This window comes from Grammomys surdaster, unplaced genomic scaffold (assembly GCF_004785775.1).
Source record: "Grammomys surdaster isolate TR1022 unplaced genomic scaffold, NIH_TR_1.0 213, whole genome shotgun sequence".
Taxonomy (NCBI): Eukaryota; Metazoa; Chordata; class Mammalia; order Rodentia; family Muridae; genus Grammomys; species Grammomys surdaster.
The window spans coordinates 7,051,897-7,076,547 of NW_021604658.1; the positions used below are offsets into that span (position 1 = coordinate 7,051,897).

At 40.7% G+C, this 24,651-nt stretch overlaps 1 protein-coding gene across 1 annotated transcript in view; it reads right to left on the bottom strand.

Annotated features, from left to right (window-relative positions):
- Positions 1-24,651, bottom strand: part of Stxbp4 (syntaxin binding protein 4) — a 149,781-nt gene that overhangs the window by 7,664 nt on the left and 117,466 nt on the right. The window contains exon 17 of the mRNA XM_028772394.1: positions 11,830-11,887. Coding sequence (XP_028628227.1) covers positions 11,830-11,887 — 58 coding nt within the window. The remainder of the gene's footprint in view (positions 1-11,829; positions 11,888-24,651) is intronic.

The following is a 24,651-nucleotide window of genomic DNA, read 5'->3' on the forward strand; positions in this document are numbered from 1 at the left end:
TGCATCCTCCTGTTCACTCTCCACTGCAGATGCTCTTACATCACTGCGTCCTCCTGTTCACTCTCCACTGCAGATGCTCTTACATCACTGCGTCCTCCTGTTCACTCTCCACTGCAGATGCTCTTACATCACTGTGTCCTCCTGTTCACTCTCCATCATAGATGCTCTTACATCACTGCATCCTCCTGTTCACTCTCCACTGCAGATGCTCTTACATCACTGTGTCCTCCTGTTCACTCTCCACTGCAGATGCTCTTACATCACTGCATCCTCCTGTTCACACTCCACTGGAGATGTTCTTACATTACTGTGAGTTTAGGAAGACTTGACTGCATTATTTTATCATACCTAAGACAAAGTTGCAGGATAATGAACCAAAAGTAATACATTTCCAATGTAATTTAAGGGGAATAATTATATAAGTAACATATAATTATTATTTTGATATTATATATAATCAGAAAGTAAAAATAGGCAAAGACTTCTTAATATATTTTGGTTCAGGACCCAGTAATACTGAAGCACTGGAGAAATATTTAAGTGGCTACAAAATACAAGAATTAACGATGATAAAAGATTTGTACTTAAAAAAGTGTTTGTTTTAAAGGTAACAAATTAGAATTTGATTTTTATTGTTTATGATACTTTCTATGAAATATATAACAGATATCAAATGTTAAGATTCAATTAATGAAAACATCTTTAGGTCTCGGCCATAAAATTGTTTACAAGAATCTATCTATATACACATATGTTTTTGAAAGAGCACATTTTGATTTTGTGTGTGTGTATGTGTGTGTGTAATGTTGGAAAAATTGCTGTCATTAGACTAGTAAAAGATATTGACAGAGAATTCCAGATAGAAATATTTGTTTTAGTAGTTACTAATTTTTTTTTCATATTACCTATCCAGATTAATGTTGATATCTGTATAGTAATGAAGATGAAAAAAAGAAAAAGAAAAATCTCAGGAGTTTCAAAGTTTATATAATTAATTTTTTATAGAAAGAAATAATGATATAATGTGTTCTATTATAACTTTGTAACTTTAACAGTGATCCAAGTTCATCATCACAATAAGAGAAAACCTTCATATAATAAAGGCAAAAATATGTCCTATGAACACTGACACCTATGCATGGGACTGCCAGACACTAACAAAAAATTCTATAGAATTGTGCAGTTGGTACAACTGTCCTTTGTCACATAACCCTTGTTAGATTGCCATGTTTTCCATCCCACACTGCAGAGTTGCTATGGGAACCAGCTGCCCCAGCAGAGACTGTGTCCCCCAACCCATACTTGCATCCTTCTCTGAGCCCAATGTGAAGGGGCAGACTTGCTGCGTTTCCTGTGATAGCAGGGGGAAAGAGGTCTTTAAGAAGCTGAAATGTCTCCCTTGCTCTCATTCCACAACCACTCAATGACTCCAGACAACTCATGGCCTCAGAAATAACAGAGCCAGACAGAAGGGGACTGGAACTCAAAGGCACTCAGTAGATAGCCATACAATCAGCAGCCAGGGATCCTGCATGGCCTTGTGCCTGTCAAACCACTGAAAGCAGATCTGTTGCACTATATGTTAGTTTTAATCAGTGCCAAGCAGGAAGAGAGAATCTGGAGAGGAAGCTAGTATATACACATATACATTTTATACTAAATCAGTAAATTAGGAATATATTTCATGCTACTTGAAATATACCAGTAATCAAATTTCAATGCTCTTTTTAAACAGTAAGTATTACAAAACAAGTTATATAGATCTGGACTTGATTTTTTTTTGTAATACATAATAAACATCTTAACATTTTCCATAACCTCTAAATTTGAAACTTCAAAAAACCCAAACTACTCAACTCAATTTCAACTAATTTTATATTGATTCTAACATCATTTTTTCCTACTGAAATTAAATTGATCACAACAAAAATATAAAAGGTGCTGTAGATGGCTCAATGATTAAGAGCACTTGCTGTTCTTGCAGAGCATCTGGGTTCGGTTCCCAGCACCCACATGGTAGTTCACAACCATCAGTAACTCCAGTACCATGTGATATGACACTTTCTTATGATCTCCAAGGGTACTAGGAATGAATATGGTATACAGACATATATGGAGGTAAGAAACAGACACACAGAGAGACAGACAGAGAGACAGACCGACAGATAGACACACACACAGACACACATACACATACCACAGACATACAAGCAATTTAAAATAAAAGAACTCATAAAATTGTAAATAGGTATGTGCTACAGGAGAAAGGGGTTTGTAAAGACACAAAGCTGAAAGCAATTCTGAAGGTAACCGCCTGTAAGGTCAGGAAGTATACGCTCTGAAGGTGCTTCAGATTGCAACACACTTTCAATCATACTAAAAAAAAAAATCCATAGACTTAGCAAGCAGAGCGCACAAAGGACCTCTGTGCTTCTCCCATGAACCTTAAATCCTGGCTGTTTTTGATGACGCCACCTTTGCAAGTGTGAACAGCGGGGTCACTGATAGGGGGAAACGATGCTGAGAAAATGGCATAGTTTACTCCAGGTCATAGGACTGGCACATGGCAGAACCAGCACCTAGATCCAACTAATGACTTCTGAGAATGTCCCCATTATGCTCAATCCATCTATTATCCAGGCTGGTTTCCATAGCAATATGTGAAGAGGCTCTGAGATGGATTAAGTGACCTCCAGAAAAGGGCTCTTCAGCTTTGCAAAATGAAAATAATTAGAGGATTAACTCAATGATCATAGATTATATATGTAAAGCTATTATGCCTTTAAAAAATCCTTTTCCTATGAAATTCATGAGAAGTGTTATGTGAGCAACAGAGAAAATAAAGGCTGTGTGAAGCCCGGACAGAGGCTGTGTGCTTCCTCAGCAGTAATGAGGCGCTGTCACACACCAGGTATGGCGTCAATGTGTGCTCGAGGCACGCATCACTATAAATCCCTGTGAGTACCACTGCAGTCACAGCACCGAGGATAAATCCTTGATTGGTACGCTAGCTTATTTATAAGATAAGGTAATTCCCAAATGTGATAATGATGTGGATTTCCCCTAAGTGGTTTATATGTGTTTATAGAAATTGAGTATTATCATGGAAATTAGAGTCATCCAAACAGCACCAGCATCACGAGTAATTACCACCACCAGCTCCCCTTACCAGAGTCTCACTCCAATTGACTTGCAAGATCTCTTTATTCATTTGGGGTGAGCAATAAAGCTGTATAATAATTGAAACAATTTGGGGTTGAGTTTATTTTCTAAATAGACAACAGTCTAAGTAAAGTTACTAGAATCCCAGGCCTTAAGATTTAATGGTTCATTATAAAGGAATATAATCCTTAGTTAAAAACAAATCTTATCTTAACAACTAGAGTACAAAATGTTACCTATGTTACCAAAGATAACAGTGAAGATGTACAATCCTGCCTCCGACTTTATACCACACAGGGATTTCTCAGTCCATGAAATGATCAAATAAGCCCAATCCATGTTTCTGGACCCCCAAAGCTCCCACTGCCAGATGGAGATTTTCTTGGAGATAAATGCTGACACTCCTCAACGAAATGCAGCTGTGATCCAGGGAGACCACTGCAGCCCCCTTGCCATGAGATCCCAAATTCGATGCAGACTTTAAGTTGGCATGGTGGTGCATCCCTGCCATCCCAGCAGTGGGAGGTTGAGACAGCAGGGTTGTGAGTTCCAGGCCAGCCTAGGCTACACAAGGACCTTATCTCACAAAGCAAACCCACAAACAGATGGTCTGGTCTGAGGCAGCTGGATATGATTTCCATCAGACAAGCAATTTCTAGTCTGCAACATTTCTTAATACTGTTCCTTATTTACTTTCTCATTTAAAAAGTCTCTAAAACATTATTCTGTTCTCTTATTTCAAAGTTGACAAAGTTGAGGCGGAGAGGGTTAAAAATGCTCTGTCCAGTGTTATACAGAACCAGGGCTGGGGCTGACACGCAGAGCACTGATCACTCTTCTTCCTTATTGACAACACATCGATACACATCTCCATCTTGCAAACCAACAGGGCTGTTACAGGTTCTGGGGCCTTCCCACACCAAGGGTCTCCCTGACTGCATCTTTGCTGAGTAGTACCCAGAGGGAAAGACATTAAGTTAAGTTTTGTAATATGCAGGAAAGTAGGCAAATATTAGCAAGAGTAGAGTCGATGGAAAACTAAGTTAAGGCAGCCAGGTCTACTGGCAGAAGCCTGTACTCTCATCTATTTGCGAGGCTAAGGCAGGAAGATTATGAGTTCAAGACCAGCCTGAGCAATATAGTGAGACCCTGTGTCAAACTAAAAGGTAAAAGGAGCTGGGGATGGAATTCTGTATAGAGTGCTTGCCTGTTGTCATGAGAAAATGAGAAGGAAAGGAGAAAGTTAAGGGAAAGTAACTTGGGGACAGTCCCATGCCCTAGTAAACTCACTGAAAACCCTGCTTTTGGAGACTGTGTGCAGGGCAAGCTAATAAGGATTAGATGAGGTCATATTGGCCTGAAGGGACCTCTGTGTCCTTGTGATAAGAGGAAGAAACAATAGAGTGCTCTCCTGTTCCTCTCCCTCTCCCTCTCCCTCTCTCTATACACACACACACACACACACACACACACACACAGCCCACAGACATAGGCACGGGGGAGGGCGGAGGGGCTCATGAAAGGACCAGGTGAGATGGGTAGCAGCTGCCTTATCAGAAAGCAGTCCTGCTGACACTTTAGAGTCTAACGTTGAGGCTTTGGCTCTCAGGGCTGTGAGAAACATTTCTACTCTTTAATCTCCTTAGTCTGTGGCATTTCCTTACAGTAGCACTAGCAGACTAATAAAGAAACCAAACCTAGCAGAGAAAGATTTGATGAAAAAATTCAGTACTTGCTAAAATTACCTATAAAAATAAAAAGTCATGTGCTCTCAGGGAATGGGCTTTTAATACCCCAATGTGGACTGGAAAATACGCTTCAGGCAAAGCTGTACCTGTCTTTGGCTAAGCGGGTGCAGAGCTCCATGCTTGGTGTCTAGATCTAGACGTTTTATTCATTTCAGGGGGTTTGCCATCCTGACTAACCCAAGCCAGCTGGCTGGCCTTTCACTTAAATGACAATTTCTTCTCCAGTACTTCATATTCCTACACCTCTTTGTAGATATTTATAGACAATCCTGGGCAAGCTGTCTCGGGCTTGTGGTCAATGCAGCTTTTCTGCTCCCTGCACAGGGCTGTTGACTGGCCAGAGCTGTATGGATGTAGGTTTTGGCTACCAGTTTCTATTTGCAGCTGCACAAATGTTGTTATTTAAAACTTGCATTGGCAAACAGCAGCAGAGAGGAGAAGGCCCGGGAAACAGACGTCTGCTCAGCGCTCACCCTGTGCCAGGAACTTTGCTAAGGAGCTTTACAATCCTGAGTGCATCCAATTCTCAGACTCTCCATGTTTTCATGTAGGAATGAGAATTGTAGAGGGATTGAAATGACCTACCAGGTCAGCCTCAAATGTGGCAGCATCAATGCTAAAATCCATGCCTATCAGACGCCCTCTTTCTCCCTTCAATGGCTTCTCCAACTTTCCAACAGTATTCATTCACTTGTACTTTAGTCCCCATGTGTGCCCTGCTCTGTGCCTGCTCTGTGTGTGTTAGACTACTTCTAACCAGTTACCACAGAGACAGTTTGGCCCTGAGCTTCAGCTTTGGGTTAAGATGTATTGCCAGACAGCTCAGCTTAGGTGAAGAACTCCCTACCTGTGCACACTCACTGCAGGCCCCACAAGTGGTTTTACAGAGCCATTTGAGAAGACTCATATTTCCCTCTTTATGTCTCTGTGGCCTCTTCCTGTAAGTTTTCATTCTTATACACACAGAAGTCCCCGAGGAGCCTCAACACATTCTCACTGAACCTGAAGTCAGGGGCATAAAACATGTCCTGACCTCTCATCAAATGAGCCACAGGTTACACTAGTCTGTCATTGATAACTACGTGACTAAGGAAGCAAACAGACCAACTCACGTGGTCTTGGGGTGGGGAAGTTCTTGACATTGTCTGAAGTGCAGCTGAAATAATTTGCCAAGGATTTACCAAGCAGAAAAGAGTAGTTTTGTATTTCCAGCCAGAGCCCACACTTCCTCTCTCCTCCCCTCCACCAGAGCCCTGGTTTCTACTTGCATTACTGTCACTTCAGGTAGCATCTGTTTGTAGAAGAAAGTTACGATTTAAGACTCCAGAACTTCTAATTATTCATTTTGTATTTCCTATTCTTTTTAAATTCTATAAAGGCCAGCAAGATTGCTCAGTGGGTAAAGGCATATGCTGCCAGGAGTATATTTTGGTATTGGAAGCAAGTATCTGATATTAAGATTTCTATATTACTTTTATACATATATTAGATATACATATACCATATTTTAATGTGCTTTTTGGTTGGCATCCTCTACCAGTGATCCTCGATTTCTGGAATCCACACTCCTAGTTCATTGCCTCTTCATGCATCAGGTTGATCCTTGTGACCTGTGGCTTACGTGGTGGCAGAACATGCACTTCTGAGATTATTTATAGGGGATATCCTTCAGCATCTGTCAGGGAGTCTCTCATCTCTTGCTCTGGGGCAAAGCAATTGTTATGTTGAGGATAGATATCCTTATATCCCCAATGCATAAGACATGGTGAGGACCTGGAACATCCTGCCAACAGTATCGTGAGTGTGTCTGGTGCAAATAGTCTAGGGAGCCTGCTAAGCTATGCTTCACTTCTCAGCCCCTTTAACAGATAGTTTGACAAGTCCATGAGAGGTCCAGAGAGAACAAGAGGGATGGAGCAGAGGGAGAACGAGGCGAGGGCAAGAGTCCCAGAATAATCCAGAATGGCACTCTTATCCTGCCGGGAATCTGAACTGGTTGAGAAAATAAATATACATTATTTTAAGCTTCAGATTTTGAAGAAAATTTAAAATGCAGAAATGCAGAGTTAATGATCATCAATCATGGTGAATTCAAATCTTCTAATATAAAGATAAACAATGCAATAAAATCAATTGGTAGTTATATCCAATTTACAACAGATTCAGCTGCAGAACTCACAGTAATTTTGTTATATTATATAACATATGCCAAAAGTATTTGTAGTTCTAAAGTAGAATCATAACAAAAAATTCAATAAAGATTTCATAGTATATGACTTCAAGAGAATGAAAAGAAGCTGGGTAGAGGGGCTGGGAGATGGCTCACTGGATAAAGTTAAGATAAAAGTGCCCTCAAGCAAGCCGCATGGTCTGAGTTCAATCTCTGGAACGCATGTCTAAGAGCCAGTTGTGGTGGCTCACACCTGTAATCCCAGTACTCCTACAGTGAGATGGGAGGAAGAGACAGGAGAATCTGCAAGTCTGCTAAACACAGCTGCAGAAATAAAATCAGCTGCCTCAAAACAATTGGAACGAGATAACTCCTGGAAAAGTTTTCCTCCAGTTTCCACACGCGCGCACTTTGGTATGCATGTGCCTCACCCTGTTTTACATGATAAAATAAAACAAGCATCAAATAAAACAAAAAAGAACTTAGGTGGAAAATGGCCATCCATTCAGATAATTATCTTACAGCATGCTTAAGGTGTTGGCCATTTTATTATTAACTTTAAGGATGCTAAAACTTTCTTATGAGAAAGTAGGAAAATCTTCCCCAGAATGCAGTATTATTTTCTATACAAATATGTATGTGTAGATTTACATACCTATTTATGGCAAGTGAGTATGCCTACATGCACATGTGCATACGCAAAGAAGGACATGTCTGTTAGTTGTATGAAACACGGGCTCTGGTGATGTTTACATGGGTGGGTGACAAGCTTCTCTTCGTCAGAACTTAAGTAGATGCCACAGTATTCAATGGGGGCATTATGGTCTTGGGGATGGACAGAAGTCCACAAGGACCCTAAGTGTCTGGGTATGCTCAAGGGAGCTCTCACACTCATTCCCTTGCCTGAGGCTTGGCTTCTGTCAGATGTAGCAGTTCCATTTCGGGGATGACAGTGACAGGTGCCAATTTCTGTCAGGAGATCATATGCTCGCAGTCCATCGTTTCCCCCAGAGTCTTTGGGAGAATAATTTTAGTCTTTCTTTTTATGTGAAGCTATTTCTTGCCTAAAAAGTAGCTACCTCTAAATGAACCACTCCTCCCTCGAAAGATTAACATAGGCTTCTCAGACTCAAAATTTTGACTGGGGTGGAATAAGAATGAAAAGAAATCAATAACAATATTTCTGAAAATAATGTAAGTAGGCTTGTGTATGCTTTGCTTATTTGGGAACCGTCACTGGATGTGGCTAAGAACCATGCAGAAACCCCCACCAAAATGTCAGAGAGTGAGGGCGGGAAAGAGGCTAAGTTTTTTTGGGGGGCAAGAACTTAATTAAGTGGAAATTAAAGCATGCACACGTTAAGGAGCTATTCTATGGAGACACTGGCAATGCAATCCAGGTTTCTCCAGATCCAAAGATCAGTCTCCTAACACCAGAAGGCCTTCTTACGCAACTAGAGCTACCTGCACCTTGACTCACATGAGCACCCCTGCAGATCCACATTTAAAGTCTATTGATGAGCAAGTCAAATCAGTCTGCTTTTCTGGGGTTACAATCTTCATCAAACAAAAAAATCCCCTGGGAAAAATGCAGCTTCTGTATAGAAACAAAAGAATGGGGTGAAGAGATGGATGGGCAGATCCAGGTCAGCTAGAGATGCAACTGAGTCTGCTATAGTGAGGAGCCATTTAATAACCTCTGCAAAAACCCACTGCAGATACCTAATAAGGGGTGCTCATTCAATAGGCTCCCTACAAGAAGGTAGGGACATAGCACATGAAAAAATAACACGTGTAGCATGGGAAGACTAAAAGTCATCTTGTTGCTTGAAAAGGGTTACGCTCCCAAAAACAAAAACCTAACTCATGGCAAGCATTCCACTCTTCAAAGACGCAGGGACTAGATTAGTGTTAGATTTTCTTATTTTTATTCTTTGACCTTCTAATCTACAGAAGATAACTTCTTGTTCTTAGAAGCAAGTTCTGCTATTTTAAAATGGACAAAGGATAACATTCTACAACATCCGTTTAAAATGTCCTTTTTGCCATGTGCCAACAGATGACCTTAAAATCAGGAAGGCAGAGGGATGCAGTGTGTGCTCACATGCCTGTGTGTGTGTGTGTGTGTGTGTGTGTGTTTCTATCTGGGCTCTACAGTTTGATTTGGGGTGACCTTGCTGAGTTTAGTTTAGCCTCTTTGACAGTCCCTGCTGTAGTGGTGTGACAGTGATTCCCACCCCATGCCCTTTGGAAAAAAAAGTCTGTGTTCTCTCTTTTTTGTTTTCCTCCTACATCATGAATAAGGTTAATGAAAAGAACTGATGAATTTCCAGTAAAGACTTTTTGGCCTATGTTTTCTGAGTGGAGCCAAAGAAGCTGGGTAAATGTCTACTCTTTCGATTCCTTCTAGAGGAACTGAGTTAGACCTTGGAGTGGCCAGAGCTTGCTGGCTTTCTCTTTTGGTTCTTTTCCTTATGCTCCACTCGTTTGTAGTAGAAGTCCAGCCTAAAAGCCATTCTTTCTTAGGGCCTGTGGCTCACCCAGCTGGAGACCAATATCTGACTGGCCATATTTGGGTCTGTTTCTCCCTATGATATGGGCAACTCTGTCCTCAGTAGCCTTTTCCCACAGAACATTAATTAGGCCCTGCCATTCAGCTGTGAGGTAGGACACACTGACAGACTCCTCAGCTTAGGTAAAAGAATGCTACAGGGTGCAGACATGAGCATTTCCAAAGGCATTTGAATGCAGAATCTCAGTTACTAATGAATGCTGGTCTTCCTTCTTTCAATCATGACTTTCCTTGGGGGACTTTTCAGGAGGCATGGTTGAGGATGAGATGCAGCTCGTCATCAGTACTACATTATGTTGACACGTTGTCATCAACATGAAACCCTGCTGTATTATGTTCCACATTATTAAGAGGATGAAGTGATACAGCGAATGGAAAAGTACACTTAGTGTGCTCCTGGTCAGTGAGCATCAGCTGAGGCTGGATACAAGTTAGAATATGGTGTTGCCCTTGTCTATCATCTCTACAGCACAGGGCATAAACTCTCCCAGAAACCAGCCATGTCAATGCAGTGCATCAGGGAGGAGGTTTGTTTCCAGGAAGGGGAATGTTTCTGGAAGTGAGCAGTTGGCTGTTGAGTGTGATCTACACATGGGATTCCAAGACTTCTCTCGACTTCATGCTATAAACTGCATCTCTGCTTCATCACCCACCAAACAGAACGGGATAAAAAAAAAAACTATGAAAACTGCCAGGCATCTCTAGGATTCTTCCTTAAATCTTTACAGATAAGAAGTTTTGAATTTGTGATCTTTGTAAGGTGATGATCTGCAGACTTTGTACTTTCTTGACATGGTATCCTTCCATAATTAGAACTAATGGTAAGTAGTTATCTCTCATTTCCTGAATTCAGGGTGCATGGGGGGTACTTAACATCAGTATCTCTACAATGTTTGAAGAGACACTAGAGTTAAGAGAGGTATAGGAACCCATGTAGAGGCACATGGTTTGGGAAAGCATAATCTGCATATCTACATTTGAAAGGATAGCAAGAATATTTCTTTGGCAGCATTTGCCAAAAGGATGTACAGGATTTTTCTAGGGATTCCAGGGAGGAGGTAGATCTCTCCATGCCACTCTCATGTCACCAGATGTGACATGAAAGGACTTATCCAGAACATGGTAGAAATGTGACAGCCCACTGTTTGAAGGGAAAAACCGTCCAGCCCAGCACATGAGAGTCTTCTCCTGCCCGGGCTTTCAAGTTCTCTATGAGTGAAAATCTAGTACGGAGGTCTTCAATCTGTGGGTAGGGACCCCACTGATGTCAAACATTAGACACCCTGCATGTCAGATATTTACATTCTGGTTCACGACACTAGCAAAATTATAGTTATGAGGGAGCAACATAAATAATTTTATGGTTGGGAGTCATCACATTATGAGGCACTGTATTAAAGGGTCACAGCATCAGGAAGGTTGAGAACCAGCGCTCCAGTGCAATAGAAAAGGTTGTTGGGCCAGAAGGCTTAGCTTCTGATTCTGGCTTGGTAACAGCAGCTGAGGCCTTCCTGGCAGCAACTCAAGCCTCTGATTTTCTTCCTCTACAAATTATGGAAAATGCTAGGCTGGTACACATATCCTAAAGGTTGCTGTTAGCACACCAGGGTCAGAGCTGTTCAGTGTCCTATTTATATCTTGGTTATTTACTGTCTGCCATTTTTTATGGCCACGTAAGTTCCAGAATATCAGGCATACTGTCTATACATTTCACTGTCCAGGAATACTTCAGACAAACAGAAATGACCCAACGTTGTTTACAGGATGAATGATCTGTGTGTTCTATACAACATTTAAAGGTGATGACTGTTGTTATTTCTGTTTTAGGATGTGACAAGTGGATTTCTTTAATTAGATATTAATTTTTCAAGACTGGCAATGATATCATTCTGCCAGTGAATTCCAACAACATTCAAGTTGAGATCACGATTGATTCTGCTCCTGTTTTTTTGGCTATTTCCCTAGAAGTTGTTCCTAGGGTTTTCCTCCCCCCACTCCAGTGACATCTGATATCAGCATCTAAATCACATGCAATGAAGATGGTGAGGCTTCATTTCTTGTTTCTAATTTTTGTAACCTCCAAGAGGGTTTCTTGGTTTTGCTGATTATTCTGCAACTTCCAGGTTCTCTCCAGATGTGAGCAAAATTGCTTACTTGGTTGGGATGCTTGTACTTACTTGATGAAGTACTTGATTCCATCTGCTGTGTAAGCTTCCTCCCACCCATAAGGTAAGCCTAGAGTGAAAGGAAACCAAAAATACATTTAATAAGATGATGAAGATAACTTTATTTTCTGGACACAAACCTCCCTCATGTTGACAATTACTGGAGTGCATTTCTCGCAGAAAATTATTTTCTCGAAAGGGGGAATTAAGACAATTCAGATGAGCTCTGGTACTCAGCATCTTTACAACGCAATAAATAGAGTCTTGAACAGTTAACAATCTGCTTTAGTTGCAATAACTGGATTATGACTTATCATTTACATGTGGTGAACGTTTTTGTCAGCAGGATTCATGCAGAAATTTGTGTTTGCAGTGGTTGGTTTTTGCCTGGAGGCAGAAGGATGGACAAGATGGCCTCTGCTTGTCTCTTCTGGCTCAAAGTTTCTTTAATTGGCTCCCTTTGCATTCTTTCCCTCAGCTCCACAGGGAATTAGACATGAGTGCCAGATCAGCAGGGCTTGGAGAGGAGTTTTTGGACAAGACAAGATTCCTTATTAAGTTTGAAAGTTTAGCAAAGTGATTTACAATGGATGGTGGCATTTTACTTTGTTAATTAAGAATTTTGTGCACTAAACAGAAAAGGCCAAACAATTTGCTAAACTTAGCTTCCATTTCTGTAATGGGATTGAGAACAGTTAGCTAAAAAGAGATATGGAATGAAGTAAGCAGGCAGCATGGGGGCATATTCTGTACAGAGTTCTGTTCTCATCAGAACAGACAAAGCACCCCTCTCTCCCGACCCAACCTCCCCCTCTCGTCTCTAGTGAGTCTCACTAGATCGCACAGGTTAGACTTGGACTAATTGTGTAGCCTAGACTGGCCTTGAAGTTGAGCTCCTCTTGCCTGTCTTCTGACCGGGAGAAAGGGGGAATGTTGGCAGGCTAGGCTGCCACATTTTCTTATATCCCAATTTTTCATTGCATCTCTCTAGAATGCAATGGTTTCTACCACTTCTGCTCTATCACTGGGAAAAGCTAAAGATTTTAACTGCATTTTTCCTATAAGCTCTGGTGACACTGATTATCGAAACTCTTTTGATAGGTATAAGATACATTGAAACATTGAGAGACAGGTTACATGGCTCAGGTAGCCTACTGTTTTGGAATGTAACCGGGCCTTAACAACAAATACTCGACTTTCACTCTTCCCAATAATAGCAAGGGGGAGGAGAGTAAGCGTGTGGGAAGAGTGTAACAACATGGATAAAATGAACCTTTACTCCACTTCCATTCAGTTCTTAAAGACTTCATCTCTCCAAGAAGACGCTAGTATTCTTTTTTTATGTGGTTAAGAAAAACAAATGAAAGATTTTACTTTATATTGATTGCAGTCTAAGACGGTGGGCCAATATCTCTTCCCTATACGAGCAAGGCTGTCTTGGAGTTTCTACCCTCTCTTCATAAATGCGTGTCCCTACTCCTAATTTAGTAGGAATCAATGCTTCTAGAACTCAGTATAAGCAAAACTCCAGAAGTGACATCTTTCACATGCGTTCTTTCAGATCTACCTACTGCTCAACTACGATATATGGGTACTGCTCTACAAGGCTGAGCTGATTCCTTTTCTCTTTTTATACTTTCTCCACCTTTTTCTTTTAAATAGATAATTTCATCTAACAGCGACGAGCCCCTTTACTTGCAAGGAAGACTCTGATGACAGTATGTAAGGACCCTGTTATATGACAGAAATACTCGGATTAGTTTTTGAGTAAAATGGTAAAGACTGGAAAAGTAGAAAACGGTTGTAATGTGACTAAGGCCTTTATTTGCTAGATGTTTGATTGGCACAATCCTTTCTGTCTCAGTTTCTGAGAGTCGTAGGCATTTTTTAATGAAGTAGAAGAAAGAGATACATTGTAATAATAGTCCTTTTATTAAAAAGTTTTAGATTTTATCACTGTTGAGTGTGTGTGTGTGTGTGTAGGATCCATGTGTTCCAGGGCTTACACACACGGCACATATCAGGAGTCAGATGCCAGCTTTGGGTAGGTGATTATGTGTGGTTTGGAGGCTGAATTCAGGCTGTTGAACTTGCATGGAAGCTCCTTTACTCACAAAGCCACACCCAACATGATGTCTTTAATCATGAGATCAATTTAAAACTAAGTTGACTGAGCACTTATTTTTCTCAGCTCTAAAGAAGACGTTTATACCAACCCATGAAGGTTCAAGGAACGCTGGAGAAAAGGGAGACAGGAAGAACATAAGAGCTGGAAGACAGGAAAAGGAGTTCAAAAAAGTTGTTTTGAGGGAAGACATTGCCGTTGCGGCAGCAGCAACAGGAACAACAGCAAACTCACGGCAGCTGTGGATACTTGCTCTGGGCCTGAGTGAGAATGCTCCACCAAGTTAGATGGAGATAGGCTCAGGGAACAATAGTATCATTGTTGAGCTATTTGCTAAGATAGATGGGTGTGGGGTGGGGGGATTGGGGGATAGGGTAGGGTAAGGCAGTGGTGGTGGTGGTGTGCGGTCATTGCCTTCTGCTGTATACCCACTGGTGACCTTATATGGTTCCAGTGGATAATTTTAATTCAGTGGCCATACAAATAACCCTAGTTAAACAAAATGAGTCACAAAATCTCCCCCCAAATCATGATTTTAAGACAGGGACAAGTAGGCAATAGGGAGAGGGATATTGGTAAGGATAAGAGAGAAACAAAAGACAGTGGGGATGAAGGAGAAAACAGAATTCATTATATACGTAAATAAAATTGTCAAACAATAAAACTAAAAATAAAAACGATCATTTCTATGCCCTAAAAACCATAAATGCCTCTTTTTAAGAAGATCAAAGTTTCTTATTTTTCATGCACTTATCATCTGTAAACAGAACTGGAGACTACTAATTAATCTCTCTGTGATATCTCAGTAATAAAACTGTCTAATTTAAAGAGAGACATACAAATAGTCTACTTCACATAACAGAGCTCTTCTGGTATTCACAAGAATATGTGACCGTGATATACTCAGTTTTCCAACGGTAATGATTTTCTCTCTTCACAATAATGATTTGGAAATAACCATAACAAAATATAAATACTTTGAAGTAATCATTATTGTTACAAAGAAGGAAATACTTGGCACAAAACCGTAATGTACTTGTAAGTACAGGATACTTCTCCTTTTCCCCTTTCAGTTTTTTTTTTAACCTGTTGTTGACAATACTAAGCATCTGCAGCTGTCTCTGACTGGAAGCGTTTGCTAGCTCTTGAATAACACTTCCCACCAGAGGCTACCTGTTTCTAATCAAAAATTTCATGGTGAAGACTCTAAAATCCGCATGAGTATCTTGCCAAAGTGAAAATCTTGAACGTACTGAACTTAGAATCCTGGCTGTCAGCTAAACCTCAACATATCCAAATTCAACTTACCATGTTTCCACACAGAACCATCTCCTTTGTTTCCCTATTCTATCCATTGCCACGGATTCTCTTTGTTATGTTTGGCCCAAGTGCTAATTCATTAAATATTTATTGATTATTATGTGTTCATAATTTTGCTCTGGTGTTCAATATATAATGATCAACAAATAAACATGGACCTTGAGTTCACAGCTTTAAAAATAAGGATGAGGATATAGCTCAGCCAGGAGACTGTGTGCCTGGCATGTATCAAACCCTGGCTCTGAGCCCCAGTACCGCCATTACTCTGAGTGAGCTGGTGCCTCATCACTGGAGAGACAGAGACAGAGACAGGAGAAACAGGAGTTCAAGGTCATGCATGGCTATAGAGGGAGTTTGAAGTCAATCTATAGGAGACCTGTCTCAAATATAAACAAACAAAAATGTTCACATAACAAAAACTCTATATAAAACGCACCCTCCCCACAATGATAAATATACACATAACAGCCATGAGTGCAGGAAGTACAGAAACTACAGGATGGCGTGAGCGAGGAACTCTGCACAGACAGACCAAGCTCCAGGACAGAGGCAGAATGCAAACCAGTGAGAAAAGGTCAGCAGGGTCAAGAGGCTGCAGCAGCATAGGCTCAGACTAGGGGAGCACGCTCCAGGTTGCTGGCACACAGCCATGAGACCTTGGCATGCTGGCTGGTTGGCATTTTGAGAACTGAGGGAACTGCTCTCTTTGTACAAGTGAAAAAAGATTCTGCTGGAAACATTATTTGCAGGCTGCAGCAGGACTGCCAGGACTCTCCTCCTCTCCTCTCCTCCCCTCTCCTCCTCTCCTCCCTTGTCCTCCTCTCCTCCCCTCTCCTCCTCTCCTCCCCTCTCCTCTCCCCCCTCCTCCCCTCTCCTCTTCTCCTCCCCTCCCCTCCCCACCCTCCCCTCCCCTCCTCATTCTGCCCTTTGCTTCTCATTTCCATGATTCCTTTGGAGACAGGGTCTCATAACCTCACCTATGTAGAGAGAATAACCTTGAACTGGTAGTTTCTTAATAGGTTTTGCTCCTATTGAGGATGAAGACGCTGCAAAATTCTGCCCCCATTATAAACAGGAAAAGGCCACATAAGTTAAACAACAAAACCCAAAAACCATTTTTTTTTTGAGATATGCAGAGCCCAAGTTTTCTCCTTTTTACCTGACTGAATTTCAAGGGGGAAAACAAGCCCCGCAAGTGGAGAACGTGCACACTACCTTAGCAGAGCACATGGGATGAAGCCAAGAGAGCCAGGGACACTAACATATTTTAAAGCCTGATGCCATTATGGGGCTATAAGTTAGAACCTCTGAGAGTCCTAAACAGTAGCACAGCTGCCCTCCTGAAACAGCTCTTGGCCCCTGAGACTTGACAGGGACATTGTACACAGAACATCACAACGGTATGCTTTCGTCAACAAGACCTACGTCAATGGTAACACCAGTTGATGTGGCAATGTGGTTGGGGAAAATTTACAAGGCCTAGCCCTAGATGATGAGCTACAGCCTATGGAAGAAGAGTTGTATTTGTCCATGGGTATAAGGGCCTGTATTTAGAATATAGCAGTGTTCCCATCTGATTGTATGTATCATGCAGAAGGTAGGTGATTTCATCTGTTGAGGCTTGGAATCCTGTTAAATGGTGTGGTGTAAAGAAAGGCGGCCAAATGAGCTCAGGGGATTGTGAGGAAGATTGGTACAATGGACCATGGCTTTTAAATGGGGAGGGAAGACAAAGGAATTTGGAGGTAGAATAGCAGCCGGTCTTGGTGAGATGATCAGCGGGTAGTAAGCTGGACAGAAGTGAGGTCTGAATGAGGGCATGCTCTTGCTTCCAACAGTCACAGTATCAGGGATGGTCTCTGTGAGGACGGTGCAGAAACCACTGACTGAATGAACTGGAAGGCTAAAGTGAACGAGCCAGAGGGGAAGGGCACGCGCTGGAACAGAGGCAAGCGGACACTGAAATTCTCTAAGTAAATCTAACACACACCTTAGCACAGTGAGATCCATTTGGAGAGCTCTAGTATCGTCATAAGCCCAGGGAGACTCAGCCTATAGCATGGAACATCACAGGAAGGAAGGAGAAGGAAGAGGAAGGGGAGAGGGAGGGAAGGATAGATCTGAATTTGGAGGATAAGGCTTCACTGAAGATTAGGACATCCATCACATATGAGGAATTTTCAATTGATTTTGAATCAGAAAATCTAGATCCATATGCAGTGCTCTTGACTCTAAGTTGACTAACACAGTAATAACTGTGCAAGGCCTCAGCTTTCTCATTTCTATGAGTGATGATCATAGCTATCCTGCTAGCTTGTGGCGTTATCATGAGACTTTTATTAGTTAATATATAATCATATAATTATATGCAAAGGAGGTCATTATTATTAATAGCAACAAAACCAGGAGCTTCTTTATTGCCCATGATTTTATTGATGTCACGCAGACATCCAACACAGGAAAACCTTAAATACCTACAGGGGCAAGTTTTATTAAAAGGAAGTCATACTTTTCCCATAATCCTTTCCTCAGTGTAGGAAATCACAGTTTCCGCTTCACTGTCATGTTGCTAGTAAATGATGCAATCAGCATGTATGGCCTGATGTTGACACTCACTAAAGCGTCATTCTCTTTCCACCACCCCAGCCCGTCTGCACTGCCAACAACCAAAGTAAAAATGATCAAATGATAGTCTTTCTTATCTCACTAGAACAAAAAGAGAAAACAAAATCCCCAGCATCCCGGTCTCTGCTTTACAGTTCTAAGTAATGATCTTTTAACTGGAAATGAGCTAGATTCTAGGCTTAAAGACAAAACGGTCTATTTTAGACTTTTTTTTTTGTTAGATTTAAGATTGTACAAGTTAATTTGTACATCTGAACTGTGGTGCCAAAGGAACTACCACTTAATTTTCCCATGAAAAAGAAATGTATTATACTAAGTGATGGTGTGACCTATAAATAACTAGACAATTCAGTATTTCAAGGGCAAAAAACATTTCTAAGGAAATAATTTCTAAAAAGAACCATATAAGTTTTGGAATTGTGCTTTTTTGTTGTTTTAATATATTTACTGTATTATTTTACATGGTTTCACTCAAGTGGACACATTACTATGCACATTGTTTTAGTAGTTGAATATTATAACAGTTATCTCAGATAATTCTAAGTGGAAATGTTTTATATAAAGGAAATAATACCTACACAAAATGATCTACCATAATTTATTTAGCTAGTACCCCACTGATGGACACAGAGCTTGTTCCTAGTATATATTATATTTACTGCACTAGCTGGCTTTGTGTGTCAATTTGACACAAATTAGAGTCATCAGAGAGAAAGGAATCTCAGTTGAGGAAATGTCTCCATAAGATGCAGCTATAAGGCATTTTCCCAATTAGTAATCAAAGGTAGAGGGCACAGCCTATTGTGGGTGGTGCCATCCCTGGGCTGGGGGTCCAGCATTCTATAAAAAATGCAGACTGAACAAGCCATGGAGAGCAATTCAGTAAGCAGCACTCCTCCATGGCCTCTGCTTCAGCTCCTGCCTTCAGGTTTCAGCCCTGCTTGAGCTCCTGTCCTGACTTCTTCCAATGGTGGACTATGATCTGAAAATGTAAGTTGAACAAACCCTTTACACCCCAACTTGCTTTTTGGTCATGGTGTTTTCATCACAACAACAGAAAGCATAACTAAAGACATTTGTACTCTCATTATTTTGGTCAGTTTCAAGAACTTAAGACAAACCAAAAAGGGACAAATAATTGTAGTACTTACTGTAAATACAGAGGTCATTTTATTTTAGAGAGATCTTCAAATCAATACACAAAAAGAAAAACAGAGCAATTATTTCAATAGAAAGTTAATATACTAGGAAATATAACTGGTTTTTATAAATGTAGAAAGAATACTTGCCTAATATAAAGGAAATGCAAATTAAAACTACAATAAGTTATTATTTTTCTACCTACCAAGTGTGTAAACCTAAGAACATTTTATAACATGGGACAGTGGGATGTGGGGAGAAATTTGAGTTCTCCTAGAATAGGGATATAATTGGCATATATTCCTTGAAGGAAATTTGACAATACTGCCACACGTATATAGACGTTCATAACGTTTAATCCTAGAATTCCATCTCTAGAAATTTATCCTTTTAATGTAAATTGAATAATATGAAACTGTTGGTTAAGTTGGCCAAAAGTACTAGAATATCTGCAATTATAGACAAATACTCTACCACTGAGCTGTATTCCCAACCCTCAATATGTACAATTTTATGATCAAACTCAGTTCTTGGAATTGTGCTTTAAATGCCCCTGATTGTTAGACTTGCATAAATGCTGATAGGCACTCTGCATCTGTGACTTGGTTATATGTTGACAATGGTGGGGGGGGGCAGCAAGAATGAATTGTACCTAGTCACATATAACAACGCAGACATTACATATTTCAAATTAGAAGTCACAAATCCATCCAAGAAAGACTATGCTACATGGAAGAAAAAACACCAAAAATACTTCCATAGGTGACCTGGTTGCCCATGATCCTCTTCCAGTAGTTGTCCCTACTTTTGGCAAATAAATACATTCTAAAATATTACCCAGTTAAAGAGGAGGGTGAGAGGGCTATTCATTTTTTCAAAGTTTCCTTTCAACACATGTAAACTGTGCATTTTCACAGTGTTTTCTACTCCCAGTTAGGGTTTGTCATCTTGAACTCTTGACATGCCAACACTGGAAAGCCCAGCTTAAGTTCCCTTCTTCTACTGCTCCTGTGCATCCCATGACCCAGAACATACGATTTTGCTCACAGTTGTCTCTGGACGTTTACTCAGTGGCAGGGGAATTTGGTTGGCTCTGCTTAATACCACTGATATCCAGCAGACTTCATACTATATATTGATCAAATTCAGTAGACAGATTGCTACAGGTTTCCTGGCTAGGGAAAACTAGCCTGGCCTCACTGAAACAGGGTAGTAGAAGGGTATTAAAGGGTTCTTTTAAACTCCTTTGCGTTCTGACAAGCTTTGCTCAGGACTGGTCAACTTGTCTGACATGATCAATGTGAAGAGCAGTAATGGCTAACAGCCAAGAGAGACTGCTTGTTCCCGTCATGTCTGTGGCTCTCTCTGTCACTTCATTCAGGGCCTGGTTCAGATGTCATTGAGTCAGTGGTGTGTCTCTGGTCATTCAATATCAAACACCTTCTCTGGCACACATGAACTGCCTTAACCAGCTTGTATCCCACCTCTCCTCTCATTTCTGTTCCCTGCCAGAAGTACTGTGCACATATATGCCTCATAATTGCTATTTGCTGAACTAAGGAATCAATGTTTACTACACCAAATGTCTATGGTAATACAAACACCTACTATTTAATCAGATACAAAATGAAAGGAGAACATTTTAGAAAAAGGTGTGGAAAGGGTGCTAAATTCAGATGAGAATGTAAAGTGGCTGTATGTAACGGTTTGAATTATTTTCCTATGAGTTGAAAGTTTCTTCTTTATGGATTACAAAGCAGAAGAAAGAGAAGGAGGAGGAAGAGAAAGAGGAGGAAGAAGAAGAGGAGCAAGAAGAAGAGGAAGAGAAGGAGGAAGAGGAAGAGGAAGAGGAGGAAGAAGAGGAAGAGGAGGAGGAGGAGGAGGAGATAGAATCAATTCACTTTATTTTTTTTTAGCCCATGTGATCCTGGAGCTCATTATGTACAACCAGGCTAGTGTTGAACTCAGCAGAGGTCCATCTGCCTCTCCCTCCTGAATGCTGAGCTGATAGGCATGTACTACCACATCTGGTTTGAAGTCCTTATTTCTTTACAATACTGTGTCAGCACTATACTACAGACATGGAGGGGTGAGTGGCTGCTGACCATGACTTAGGGATCTCTTGACAGTGATGGGAAGGCACCTGGGAAACTGCACATCATCTTTCCTGTTTCCTTTAGAGAAACTTATTTCATGATAGAGATTGAAAGTTGCTCTTTGGCAAGCTTGACTGACTCTGTTGAAGAGTAACGATATGGTAGGTAGTTCAAATTAGAAAGGAAGAGTCACCTGCAGCTAAGAGGCTGCCTGAGTGTAAACATGTAGAGGCGAGAATTTGAAGGGCTGCCTTAAAATCCTGCCTACTGAAGTGCTTGTGCATTAGTGCAAACAGTGTCCCAGTCAGAGATGGGAACACTCTGTTTTTGTCAGCAGGAAGGGACATGTCACTAAGAAGTGAAAAGTCACATACAAACAACAACAAAACCTTCATACCTCATTTTGATTTTCTTCAGAGATACACAATGTTAAATTAATTTATAATTTAAAAGAGCCAAAGAATTGTAAGACTCTCCCCAGTAAATCTAAACTATTCAATAATAGGGTTCTGTCCCATTCTGTGGTTAGTAGATGAGGGAGAGGAAGTGATTAAAAATGGGAAGAAAACGAGGAGGAGGTAAACAGAGGACTGAAAGTTTAGAAGACAGGGAAAGAGATCTAAAATGTAATGGCTCTTACCTAAATTGGCTGTATAAAATCCATAGTTGTGGGCATGATTATAGTAGAAAAAGAGGAAAGAGAAAGAATAAATACTGGGGATTATCAGAAGCTAACTTCGAGGATAGTAAAGTCGGGCAGCTAAAGTGGGTTTGAGGATGGTCGACTCAATCTCCTGACCTTACCTCCCAATCTGCTCTGGACTCTCATCCCAGCTATCTCTGAAACATTGGCCAAATTCTCCCCAACATGTCCAGGATGGCAAACTCCCATCCACACTGAGGAGTTCCTCAAGCCCCTCACTGGAACTGTCAGAAACATCATTCAGGACATTCCTATTGACATTTGCCAAATGTCTACTATTCAGAACTTGGGAGACCCATTCTTCCATATTATGGGCCATCGATATCTTATATTAGCTCTTTTGATGGTGACCTGCCTTAATTTTCCTGTGGTATCCTGAGACCAACTTAATATAATCATGCCAGGTCTGGAAATGTATTTACAACCACTCACAACAAGTTGTTATCAAATGAAAGGTATCAACAGACATAAAGATGCATTGTACCCAGCAGGAGAGTTTTATCTACTAGAATCTCAGGGCCGAGTTCTCATTTTACCCAGTTCCATCTTCTATCAGACGACTTACTGTCTGTTGCTGTGATCAGATTGTTTTATCTTAGTTACATTAAGTAGGAATATTCTATTCCAACATCCAACACCCTCTTTTTCTTCTCCTTATATGACAGCATTTAGTCAGGTCCAGGACCCATAACAAAAGAAGAAATGTAAGCCCCTTTTCATTAGACCAGAGACAGGTATTGATTCTTTAGTATAAAAAAAAAGCATTATGAACAGCCATGTTATATTTCTACATAGCTTTGAAAGATGTAGACATCCAAATGTAGTGACAATTTTGGCATTTTGGTTTCTTTAAAAAAAAAAAAAAAACAGAAATACTCTATGCTTTTGTTTTAATCCAAGGTGTAGGATTAAATGGGGCTGCTTCAGACTGTCCACAGCAGCTGACTATAATTTGCTTCTTGCTCTAGCAGGGATATGATTTTGCCAGTGACAGACTGTTTCTGCGACTACGGGATTTTTGGAATCCTGGTGACTTTTTAGGAGGTATATAAATGTTAGAGCCCTAAGAGGCAGGGTGGGTTAAATGGTTGCTGGTGGTTTGTTAGGTAGTCATGTGTACAGAAGAAGAAAAATTAAATTTGATATCCTGATGGGTGAAGGTCACACTTGCCACCAAGGACCACTGTGCCCCTAGTCATCAGGGTAGTCTAATGGTGATGTTGCCCCGTTGTTCCCCTCTGTCCTTTTTCTCTATCTAGTGTTAAGGGGTTGTGAGGGTAGGAAAAGGGTGGGGAAGGATAGAAGAAAGAAGAACCCACAAAGTAGCTAAAACTGGCTACAGCCAACCATTTTAAGACAGTCAAGGGCAGCCCTGTCAACTCTTTCCTTAAGTTTATGTTATCATATGCAGTCCTGGGGAAGTCTCAAAAGTATGCCTAGTATCTCAACTAATAATTGAAGAAAAACAAAAGCTGTTTGTTGGTGGGTAACCTAGTGTCAAAAGTTACATAATACTATATAGGAGGTATTTAGGTTGCCAAGTTTGTCAGTGGGGAACATGAGCTGTTCCCCACTGCATGCAAATGGGCACATGGATAATAATTCATATTGAGAGATATTTTTGAGATGGTGATTGCTTATTATGGCATAAATAATACTATATGAGATTCAAGCTCACAGGCCTCATCTCGGGGTGCCTTTTCATTATGATGGTCTCACTTCCACTTGACTTTGGTTCTAACACTAGCATTCAAAACTGTTCAGAGCTCAAACCTTAAACACTCCATATAAATACTTCCACATTTTAAAATGGTTGCTCTCATTATTCCTCTGAGCTATTTTTACTTTGTACCATGGACAACGTATTTAGTCGATTATACTTTGGATTATGATTATTTTCACCATCATTTTATCCCCCATTTGTCTAGACTGCCAGATCCTCAAGGGTTCTAAATCATCCTCAGATACAGCAGGTCCCAAAAGGATGTCTTTCAAATAGAATAATGAATTCATTTCCTTTTGCTAATTTAGACTGCTGTATTTGTATTTCTGAGGGAAATTTAAAAAGGGATTCCTGTGTGTGTGTGTTTGTGTGAAGATGTCTATGCACGTGTGTGCAAGTTCATGTGTGTATGTATGCATGTAGAGACCAGAAATCAACCCAGAGAGGTGATGCTTGCTGACTATTAAGTCCCGGAGATTTGCCTGTCTCTACTTCCCCAAAACTGAGATTATAGTGTATGCTCAGAATTTTTAAATATGGCTTCTGTCCTGGCTAGTTTTATGTCAATTTGATACAAGCTAGAGTAATCAGAGAGAAGGGAACCACAATTAAGAAAATGCTTTCATAAGACTGGGCTATAGGCAAGCCTGTGGGACATCTTCTTAATTAGTGATTGATGGGGGAGAGTCCAGGCTATCATGGGTGGTGCCATCCCTGGGCTGGTGGTCCTGGAGTCTATAAGAAAAGAGGTTAATCAAAACTATAAAAAGCTAGTAAGCAACACATCTCCATGGCCTTTGCATCAGTTTCTGACTCCAGGTTCCTTCCCTATTTGAGTTCCTGTCCTGACTACCTTCAGTGATGAACTATGATGTGGAAGTGTAAGCCAAAGAAATTCTTTCTTCCTCATCTTGCTTTTGGTCATCATGTTTCATCACAGCACTGGTAATGCTAACTAAGACGGCTTCTGAAGACCAAACTCAGGTCTTTTAAGCATTTTACCAACAGAGACACCTCATTAGCTCTACTCCTTTGTAAACAGGACACAGTCCTGCTCCAGAGCCCAGAGCTGGGTAGTTCAACAAGACTGCACTCTAACGCC